Here is an 11,348-nt window from a genome sequence, read left to right on the forward strand (position 1 = left end):
ACTCTTCCTGGTGCCTCCCCCTCTCCATTTTCAGATTAGTCCATTTTATTGTTATGACATTATCAAGTATTATAACATTTAAATTCTATTTTGTCATTATAATTATTGCATTTGGTTAGTCTCAGTTCTGTATTTAAATGGATTCTAAGGTTATCGTAACTCCTGTATCATAGTTTCTCTATTTCTCAGTTCTTTATTTTTATTCATCTCTTAGCTGGCTGTGTTTTACAATCAGCAAGTTTTTAAAAATATGCTTTTTGGTTCCATGTTCTTTATGTTTGACATGTTTATGAATCATGTCTATAGCTTTTATACTTGAAGGACAGCTTTGTCATGTATTCTATTCTTGTGCCATATTTTGTTTCCCTAAGGACAATATTTTCTGGCATTGAACATTGCTGTTGAGAAAGCTGAGACTAGCGTAATTCCGCTCCTCATTTACTTCCTGAAGAATTTTTTTTAAATTTGAGGTTTAATACCTTAACCAGGATAATATTTCTTGATTTTGTTATTCTGTATTAGCTTTTTTTTTTTGAACACCATATCCCTTTTTAAACTGAAGGTTCTGCTGTTCATTTTAGAAAATCTTAACATACTCTATTTAAAAATATTCTATTCAGCTAGGTTGTTCTATACCATTGTATTTTGGGAACATTTTCTTATGTTGGATTGCTTTTATCATCCCTATTTATTGTCTTCTCTCATATTATTCTGAATTTTTAAATCTTTTTCTTACATATTGGCTGTTTTTATCTCAAGCATTTTTTCCATTTTGAGCTAAACTATTTTTGTAATGGTGTTATTTGGTCCTCAGCTTTTTTCTTAGCTTGTCTAGTTCCTTGCTTTTATATAATTTGTTCATCAATTTCTTTTTTATGATACATTTTATTGAATTGGATTTATAATAGATGAATTATTCAATAATATGTATTTGGATCACTAAACAAATATATTGAGAATAGCAAATGGAGTTTAACCCTCCTGCTAACCCAGATCAATCGCTAGTGGCTTCCCGGCCCATGCTGTTAAGAAGGACTTTAGATGAGCATCAGGTCTCCACAGGGAGGGGTACACTTAGTGATGTGATGGCTGCCATGTAAAAGCTATGAGGTGGTGATGGTGATGCTACCCTCTTATCTCAGAGGCACGTTTACATTTCATATAGTACATTACAGGTGACTGAAGTTCATGGTTGTGCATCAGAGAGGGTAAGATGATGATCAGGAGAAGCTTCAATATTACCATTTATTTATTGATTCAACAGCTAGTTATTTATTAGAATTAACAATGTCTCAAGCATGATATTAGGTGCTAGGTTAAAGTGGTGGAAGATATATATGGTCTTTGCTCAGCTAGAACTTACAGTCAAGTAAGGGAGATAGACATTAAATGAACAATCACAGAAATACTTAACTACATTTGCGATAAGGAATGTAAAGGGAAAGTGTAATCCCCCAATGGATTCTTCCTGCTGGCTGCACAGACAAAATCAATCCACCAAGATTGTGGCATTGCAGTAGAGAGAGTTTAATTGACCACTAGGCTGACCCATGTGGGAGACCTGGATTTATCACTCAAATCAGCCTCAGCTGGTTAAGTTCTTAGTGCAAGAACTCATAGGGCATTTTCTTCTTTTAGATTATCTTTCAGGTTGGGTTCTCTGTCTGATTTTTTCGCCTTCTTATGTTGTGATTCTTTTTTGATTTTCTATGTTTTCATAATCACTGTGCTTTTCCCCCTCATATTGCTGGGACTGTATGTGTGTAACCCTGATTTGATGTTCTGTTTTCTCTGATTTAATGTGAGTGAGTATCCCTTCACTCTGCACTTAATCTGTGACTTGTTTTTGTTCCCCAAAGAGCTATGGTATGGGAGCAGGCATTGTTATTATATCTGCTTTTAGTCAGGAGGTAAGGGAGAAAGTAGATAATTCAACTGTAATGATATAAGCCGTTGTTCTGAGTTTTTGTTAGAATGAACTTTATAACAGAACACTTCTAGTGGCAGTTTATCTTTTTTCTATAGCAGGATTGTTTGGGATTCAAATTGTCCCCAGTTCAACACAGTATGCTAGAGTCTCTATGTTGTCAGAAAAATAAGCTATAGTTGTTTACTTCCTCCATTTTACCCTTCTCTTATCAGCAGTTTCTCCCTCCAAGTCAGAGAGGCAAAAGATGAGGATACCCTTTGAGTTAGTCTCGCTCAGTCAGTCTCTCATTTGATATTGGTACCAGCACTTTAATACCTAATAAAATGAAAGCAAAAGAATATACTTGAGAGAGATTCTTTCATCTGACTTCATTTTACCGTTTTTACCTAGAAATCCTTGATATCGTTCTTTACCACTATGGTATTTTAAAATAACTTATTTGTGAATATATTGCAAACATATTTTTTGCACCATACCATTGTATCTAGAAAACCCATAAAGATGCAACGTTATCTGTTTTCTCACAAAGTTTCTGCACTTCCAGTGTTTGCTGAGATTATTACTAGTTTAGCAGTTAGATACTCAGAAATAGAAAGTGAATCAAATTGAACTTCTCTTTTAAAAATAATGTATAACATGGAGCCATAAGCAAATTTGTAATAGCTGTGTTTTATCATGATTTGTATATTTTATGTAGCTACACTATTTGTTTTCTTAGGTATCTGTTATATGCATTTATTTTCTCACAGCCATCTAGTTGTGTATATATTCTAATAACTTTAAAGATTTTATGGTGAACAATTATTTTATAGATGACTAAATTTATATACTAATTTTGTTATCTCTTAATGGTTTTGGTTATTGTAAGATTTTAGAGGGGTTGAAATTAAAAATATATAAGGTTTATATATAAATAATTGGAATAAAATCATAATTTTATAAATAAAATAATTATTTTAGGCCGGGCGCGGTGGCTCACGCCTGTAATCCCAGCACTTTGGGAGGCCGAGGCGGGTGGATCATGAGGTCAGGAGATCGAGACCATCCTGGCTAACACAGTGAAACCCCGTCTCTACTAAAAAAAAAATACAAAAAATTAGCCGGGCGTGGTGGCAGGTGCCTGTAGTCCCAGCTACTCGGGAGGCTGAGGCAGGAGAATGGCATGAACCCAGGAGGCGGAGCTTGCAGTGAGCCGAGATCGCGCCACTGTACTCCAGCCTGGGCGACAGAGCGAGACTCCGTCTCAAAAAAATAAAAAATAAAAAATAAAAATAAAATAAAATAAAATAAAATAATTATTTTAAATTTTTAGATGAGAATAAATTGAATAATTGGAATTAGGATAAATTCTAATAAACTTAGTAATTTTATATAATAAATATAATACTTATAAAATTGGAATTAAATATTTGAATTCTAATTATTATATTATAAATAAAATATTTATTATACAAATATAAATAAAATATTTATAAAACTAGAATGAAAGATTAGCATTTATTATACTTCAAAATCTTTCTCTGGAGTCATACATTCTATAGTTCTTAAAATTAGAAATAAATTTAAAAAGCAAAATTTATAATGATTTTAGACATAATTAATTATTACAGAAATATTTAAATGTAAAATTCTCAGAGTAGACTTAACACTTGATTTATAATTCCATAACTTTATATATTTCTATTTTACATATTTTATACCCTTTAAAACAGATTTTTTTTTTTTAAAAAAAAAAGAAAGAAAATCTTTACCATGCTGATAGTGATTGTTGAATGAATGAATTTATGGATATACTCTACCCTACAATTTTCTCTCATACAAAGATCTGAATATCTAACTTTCTTTAAAAATATAAATTTTTTTTCAGGAGAAGTATTACAAATGGAAGATGATCTGGTGATTTCATTTCAGTTAATGCTATGTGTCCTTGACTATTTTATTAAACTCTCACCTCCTGTGTTGCTCAAAGAACCATATAGTAAGTATTTAATTTATGCCCCTTCTACTTTCTCATTCAGCAGTTGCTTATTGAATGTCTAGTGGGTACCAAACATGGTTCTAAGGCTGACAGGATGATAAAAAATAAATCAGACATGGACTTTGCCCATAAGTAGTGTAAGTTATAGAAGGAAAGGTAAGACATGGAAACAAATGATTAGAGTATATGGTAGAAAGTGGTTTGGGTCAAAATACAACAAATGGAGGTTCGGGAGACTAGAACGTTTTTCCAGCTGTGGAAGACCAAAGAATACCATATAAAAGAAGTAGTATTTGAAATTAACATGGAAGAGTGGTTAGGACTGGGGAAAGGCATTCTCAGTAAAGATGTTGGGGGAGGGCATTCCCAGTGAAGAAAAGCAAGAAACAAGAAAAAGATATGAATGAAATTGCATGGGAAAAAGTGGCCTATTCTAAGGGAACAGCTTAACTAAGTTTTTATTACTATTGGATTTTGTAATAACTATGTGTTTTTTTGTATATAAGCTATAACTCATACTATTTCAGTGGGTGATGAGTGATGAGATGGGAAGTCTATTTAAATAAAAATAACTTGCTAATATAATTAGATAGCATTAAGGAAGTATGAGTAAGGTATATTCCTTTTAGCCTAGAATTGCTTCCTTTCATGGCTTCAAGAGTAGGATTTCAAAGTCACTTATTATATTATTATATACAGAAAAATGTAAACTTACCTAAGGTCAGACTAATTCCTTGCTTCTGAAATGATGAAATTATTAATGCTAAAAATAATAGGTAACATGGAAGTTTCAAAATGTTGTTGAAATGGATGGAAGGATGAAGCCTTATTAAACTTTGTGAACAAGAATTTAGTGGAAAAATGAAGTATGGAGCAGAATTTTGAAAATGTGTTGAACATGGTTTGGCAGAGAAGACCGAAACCTTCATTTAGCAGAAACCACATGCAAAGAAAGAAATAAAAAAAATTCTATATAGAAAACAAATATACTTCAAATTTTCTCCCAAATTTTATAAATTTCCTTTATATACCCTTTCCCCACTTTTTTTTCAATGTTATAACTTTAATAAGTTGATGTTGCAAGTTACTTTAGGTTGACAATCTTTGTTCTTTTGGATAATTCAAATGTACATTTGAATTCTCTAAGTGCTCTGTTAAAGAGAAATCAGCATGGAGTATTATTGAACTGACTGAATATGGTAACTCTTAGTTAATTTTTGTTGTAGAGAATTTCAAATGAATACAAAAATAGTAGTATAATAAGCCACCATATACTTATCATGTAACTTCAACAGACAACTTAATCTGTAGCCCCATCGCCTGCTCAGTTCCCCGAGCTGTATTATTTGGAAGCACATCTTTGCATACCATTTCATCCTTATACATCTCAGTATGTATCTCTAAAAAATATTTTTTAAAAAGCGTAATTACAGTGCCGTTTCTTATCACACCTAAAAATCAATAAATAGTGACTCCTTAATATTACGGAATATCTAGAAAGTGCTCGGATTTTCTGATAAAAATAATTAAAAAATTTTTTACAGTTTGAATGAGAATCTAAATAAGATTTATACATTGTGTTTGGTTGACATGTTTTAAAAACTCTTTTAAAAGTTTTTCTTCCATCCTTTCTTTTTTTCCTTGTAATTTATTTTTTAAATAATCAGATTGTCTTGAGTTTTCCACAGTGTGGTTTTTGCTGATCATATTCTGTGGTATAGTTTAACATGTTCCTCTGTCCTCTCAATTTCTTGTAAGTTGTTGATTGGATCTAGAGGCAATACATAATTTTTATACTTAATCATCTGTAATTTTTTTTTTTTTTTTTTGAAACAGAGTCTCACTCTGTCACCCAGACCTGGAGTGCAGTGGCGCGATCTCGGCTCACTGCAAACTCTGCCTCCCGGGTTCAAGCAATTCTCCTGCTTCAGCCTCCCAAGTAGCTGGGACTATGGGCATGCACCACCACACCAGGCTAATTTTTGTATTTTTAGTAGAGATGGGGTTTCACCATGTTGGCCAGGCTGGTCTTGAACTCCTGACCTCGTGATCCACCTTCCTTGGCCTCCCAAAGTGCTGGGATTACAGGTGTGAGCCACCACGCCCAGCCACTGTAATATTTTTAATAGCTGAACCTGTATTTAGTTTGGATTGGGAATGCTGAAAATAATCCAGGAGATTTTTTTTAAATCACAGTTTATTATCATATTATTATATTTACTCTAATATATTTTATACCTATCTTTTAAAGACATCATAATTTACTAAAACTTAAAATATTGTTTTTTTGCTGTGTCTAGAAATTGAATTCAGAAATATTTGCTAATTATTTTTAAGACTCTAGGACAGAAAACATTTTTTTCCTCTTGCAGACGAAAATACACTTAGATTTAGTTTGAAAGTTGGCTATTTCCATGCCTTCTCTTTGTATCTGTTTATGAGACTGTAGTTTACAGTTCTTTTTGGGCTATTTGGGAGCAGAGTAGAAGAGGGATGGCAAAAACTAATTATTAGTACATAATTCGTAGTAGATATGGATGAAATTGTTATCCTTCTAATGAAACCTAATAAGTAAAAGTAGTAGAATGTTACCAAGATTATTTTTGACCTAAGTTGTAGTTAGAATACTTCATTATTTTATATGATGGATATACAATTGTTCTTATCTAATTTACCACTTTTACAGAAACAGCTGTTATACCCATTAATGGTTCACCTCGAACACCCAGGCGAGGTCAGAACAGGAGTGCACGGATAGCAAAACAACTAGAAAATGATACAAGAATTATTGAAGTTCTCTGTAAAGAACATGAATGTAATATAGATGAGGTAATTTAACTTCATGATTTCTTTAAAACAGTTAAAGTAGATTTAGATATAAGTTCTCCCTAACAATATTTACTTCTTTTGTGATGAGCATGTTTTTTTGTGATTAGTGCTAACTCTTTTGCAGTAGCAAAATATTTAGAAAAAATTAATTCATTATATTAGTTACTTTGATTTTAAAGAGAGTAGCTCCCTCACTCTGGAATCACTGAAAAGTATATAATCAAGACAATAGTTTTCAAATGTAGTTTTTTTTTTTTTTTATTCTTCTGAGGTTACTGATACCCCTAATGTTTTAAAATACCCTGCCAAGGCTGGGCATGGTGGCTGACAACTGTAATCCCAGCTCTTTGGGAGGCCAAAGCGGGAGGATTTCTTGAGGCCAGGAGGTCTAGACCAGCCTGAACAACATAGCGAGACTCCATCTCTACAAAATACATATTTAAAAAAATGAGCTGGGCATGGTGGCATGTGCCTGTAGTCCCAGCTACTTGGAAGACTGAGGCAAAAGGATTGCTTAAGCCCAGAAGTTTGAGGTTACAGTGAGACATGATTGCACCACCACACTCCAGCCCGGGTGCCAGAGTGAGACTATGTCTCCAAAAACAAACAAACAAACCAAAAAAGCCCTGCTTAGAAAACTCTAGTGCTCTAGTGTTTTAGTTTAGTGATAAGTGATACCAACATTAAATTTCTGTTTGGCCTTCTGTAATTACTCTCTTTCTAAATATTACAGCACATAATGACTGCTGGAGAATACATACGAATACCCAGGAATTACTTGTCTTGTTCATAGAATGTGGATGTTAGAAGGAGTCTTACAAATAATGTATTCAATCTCCTTTTTATAATGAGTAAACAAGCTTCCAGGGACTAATAGCTTATTATTTACAGAGTCTACATTAGACCTTGGGATATCTGGTACTACTGCTTCTTTCCTTTTTAGCATACAGTTTTTCTCATAGTTTGTTTTATTGTCCACAATCACTAACACCAGATAGCAGTAAAAAATGTTACATCTTTGAAATTTCTCTGTTAACTTTGGGAAGGAATGAGAGTGTGGTCCTAAAATCTAGTTTAAGAAGTATTAGAATGATTTATCAAGATATATCATAGTTTTTGCACTATGGCTTACTAATTTCAACAAATATACAGTTGACTCTTGAACAACAGGTTTGAATTGCATGGGTCCACTTACACACAGATATATTTAATTACATATATTAGAAAAAATTTTGGAGATTTGCAATAATGTGAAAAAACTTGTAGCAAACCATGTAGCCTACAAATACAGAAAGAATTAAGAAAAAGGCATGTCATGAATGTACAAAATATATGTAGATACTAGTCTATTTTATCATTTACTATACCATAAAATATATACAAAATGTAGCTGCAGTTGCCTGCTGTTTCAGGCAGATGATTTTTGTTAACAGATGACATAAACTTACTGTAAATGTATTTTGTCTTCTTACAATTTTCCTGACATTTTCTTTTCTCTATCTTTATCATAAGAAGATGACATATATAGTATGTATATATAGTACATATACAAAATATATGTGAATTGAATCTTTATGTTATTGGTTGGCTTCCAGTCAACAGTAGGCTGTTAGTTAAATTTTGGGTACTCAAAAGTAATCGATAGGCCTGTAGTCTCAGCTACTTGAGAGGCTGAGGTGGAAGGATGGCTTGAGCCCAAGCGTTCGAAGCTGTAATGTATGTGATGGCACCTGTGAATAGCCACTACACTCCGGCCTAGGCAATATAGAGAGACCCCTTCTCTAAGAAAATAATAAAAAATAAAAAAGTTATACACAGATTTTTTACTGCATGGGGGATTGACACTTCTAACTTAGCCTGCATTGTTCAAGAGTCAAGAGATTAGATTTTGTTTTAAATTTTAATGATCATGTTGTAACTTCATCTTTTTTCAGGTGAAAAATGTTTATTTCAAAAATTTTATACCTTTTATGAATTCTCTTGGACTTGTAACATCTAATGGACTTCCAGAGGTAATCTGAAAGGAAATTTAATAAAATATTAATGTTTTGAGACTGTGGAGGGAGGATAATTGTCTAACTTTCTTAGATCAATTTACTGTGTATCAAATTTTTTTTTTTGCCCAAGAAGAATCTAGCCAAGTAGAATTGTGGTGAAACTAACTTTTGTATAGTAACAAAAAGCTTTTGAGTATATATAATCAAATGTATTAGCATCATTTTGTGATTTATACTAGAAATCAATCTTTATTGAATTTTTTCCAAAATCAAAGTATAGACTTTTAAACTTCTAAATACCATTAAATAGCTAAATGTTAACAGCTAAATATAAACCGTTAAATTTGCTTTGGTAAGCATCATTAAGTGTAGGAACCATGATTAATGCCATCAACATTATTGGCATTACTATATTGTGGAACATCTCTTTTGAGGATTTTTAAGAACTGCTTAATTGAAAATACAAATGTATTTGTTAAAATGACTGTGACTATTGCAGAAGTGTTTTACCTTAGTGATATTCCATCCATCTAATTGTTTTGTTTCGCATTTTGCTGCAAATGTCTTTCCAATGAGAACAGAATAACTGAGAGCTTTGCATGGTAAGATGAAATATGTGGAGAAAAGGATGCTGTGATAAATGATGAAGAACAAAACCAGTATTTTAGAAGACCTAGTAGTAGTCACTATGACCAAAAGGCATGAAATAAAATAGCTAGACTGCTAGTTCTGTAACCTGAATTGATAGCTAGTTTTTGAATTAATTTATTAATTCAATAAATATTTTTCGAATGCTTAATATATGTCAGGCATGTGCTAGATACTGTGGATACAGAGATTTCACTCTCAGTCACTATCCTTAAAGTGCTAGTGGGAGAGGCTGACAAAGAAATAGACCATTACAGGAGCCTACAAGTATTCACAGGGTTCTGTGATATCTCAAAGGAGAGATACCTAATCCAAACTAGGGCTGATAGGTTTTGTGGAAAATAGTTTAGAGGTGATGTGATTTCAAATCTGAGTAAGCATTACAGATATAGCATTTCCAAGGGATGGACATTGTAGATTCAAAGGTGCAGTGATGTATGACAGTATGGTCTGATCAGTGAACTCTAAGTAATTCATTAAGGTTGGGATACAGGGCAGAACAATTAAAATATGGTACTGAAGAGGCAAGAAGGGACCAAATGTTATATTAATGAGTCTTGTTACCACTTTAGGTACCAAAAAATAGGCTGTTCATAACTTTAAAATCTGTTGTAGCAATCTTTTTTTCTCCTTTAAAAGGATTACAGTTTTAATATAAATCTTAATTTTATATAAATATAAAAGTAATTTTACTTTTTCTCCAATATTTCACGTAATATAGCCAATCAATAGTTGACTGGTAATTAGTGCCTCAACTAAGGTAGGACAGGAACAATGATTAAACTTAATCAAGCATGGATTACTGTTCTACCTAAAACATTTATGAAGATTAATGAAAAGTTTGCATTTAATTGGATTTCTTCCTATCACTCCTTTTAAAATGCAATTTTACTTCTCTGAGGTTGGAATCACTTTGGTGTTAAAAGTCACAGTAGAAGGCATGCCAATAGTTTTCTCTTGGGCATTGGTTTTTAAAGTGTGATTAAAAAATTATGGATCAGAACTGATGAAAGATTTACGAATTCTAGCAATTGAAAAAGTATCTAAGATTGGGAATAAATTGTGCAAGTGTGTTAATTGAACTGATAAATTGAGCTAATTGTCTTGCCCAAGATACTTAACTGAAGGGTAGTGGAGTGAACCAAAGGGTTTAGAAAACATTGGTAGAATATGTAATCAAGAGGATTTGCAACAATGTTTGAAAAAATATTTTATATTGATAAGCATAAAAGATTAAAAGTAGGCTGGGCGCAGTGGCTCACGCCTGTAATCCTAGTATTTTGGGAGGCTGAGGCAGGTGGATCACCCGAGGTCAGGAGTTCAAGACCAACTTGGCCGACATGGCGAAACCCTGTCTCTACTAAAAATACAAAAATTAGCCGGGTGTGGTAGCAGGTACCTATAATCCCAGCTACTCGAGAGGCTGAGGCAGAAGAATTGCTTGAACCCCGGGGTCAGAGGTGGCAGTGAGCTGAGATCGTTTCACTGCACTCCAGCCTGGGCGAAAGAGTGAAACTCCATCGCAAAAAAAAAAAAAAAAAAAAAAGAAATAATTAACAACAGCCCCACAAAAACTCTTCTAGTACCAACTCATGATACAAGGCCAACATATTCTTGATACTAAAGACTGACATCATCAGAGAAGAAAAATACAAGCCAATTTTACTCATGAAAGTAAATGCAAAAATCCTAAACAAAATATTAATAAACTGGATGCTATAATATATAACAAGGAAAATACATCACAACAAGTTATATTTACCCCAGGAACATGAGATTAGGTTAACATTCAAAATTCAATGTAGATACTTCTGCTTCTAGCCAAGGTAAAGTGGAAGAACCAGATTTACCCTCTCCCATGAAACAACTACAAAGCAAAAAACAGAACATTTATAGAAAATGAACAAAGGAGCAGACAGGTACCTCCCAAAAGAGGATATCTAAACGACTGACACACACACACACA

The 11,348-nt window shown here is 33.0% G+C and overlaps 1 protein-coding gene and 1 long non-coding RNA gene across 3 annotated transcripts in view; one reads left to right on the top strand and one right to left on the bottom strand.

The window, feature by feature from the left end:
* RB1 (RB transcriptional corepressor 1) overlaps positions 1 to 11,348 on the top strand; it is a 162,489-nt gene that overhangs the window by 59,856 nt on the left and 91,285 nt on the right. For both annotated transcript variants that reach the window (XM_058437876.1, XM_032150858.2), the window contains exons 7-9: positions 3,798 to 3,908; positions 6,595 to 6,737; positions 8,672 to 8,749. In XM_058437876.1, coding sequence (XP_058293859.1) covers positions 3,798 to 3,908; positions 6,595 to 6,737; positions 8,672 to 8,749 — 332 coding nt within the window. The remainder of the gene's footprint in view (positions 1 to 3,797; positions 3,909 to 6,594; positions 6,738 to 8,671; positions 8,750 to 11,348) is intronic.
* Positions 2,010 to 11,348, bottom strand: part of LOC131383308 (uncharacterized) — a 16,684-nt gene continuing 7,345 nt past the window's right edge. The window contains exons 2-3 of the long non-coding RNA XR_009213259.1: positions 8,703 to 8,754; positions 2,010 to 2,245 (exon numbers count right to left, since the gene is read on the bottom strand). This is a non-coding gene — a long non-coding RNA (uncharacterized LOC131383308). The remainder of the gene's footprint in view (positions 2,246 to 8,702; positions 8,755 to 11,348) is intronic.

The sequence above is a fragment of the Hylobates moloch genome, unplaced genomic scaffold (assembly GCF_009828535.3).
Source record: "Hylobates moloch isolate HMO894 unplaced genomic scaffold, HMol_V3 SCAFFOLD_4, whole genome shotgun sequence".
Classification (NCBI taxonomy): Eukaryota; Metazoa; Chordata; class Mammalia; order Primates; family Hylobatidae; genus Hylobates; species Hylobates moloch.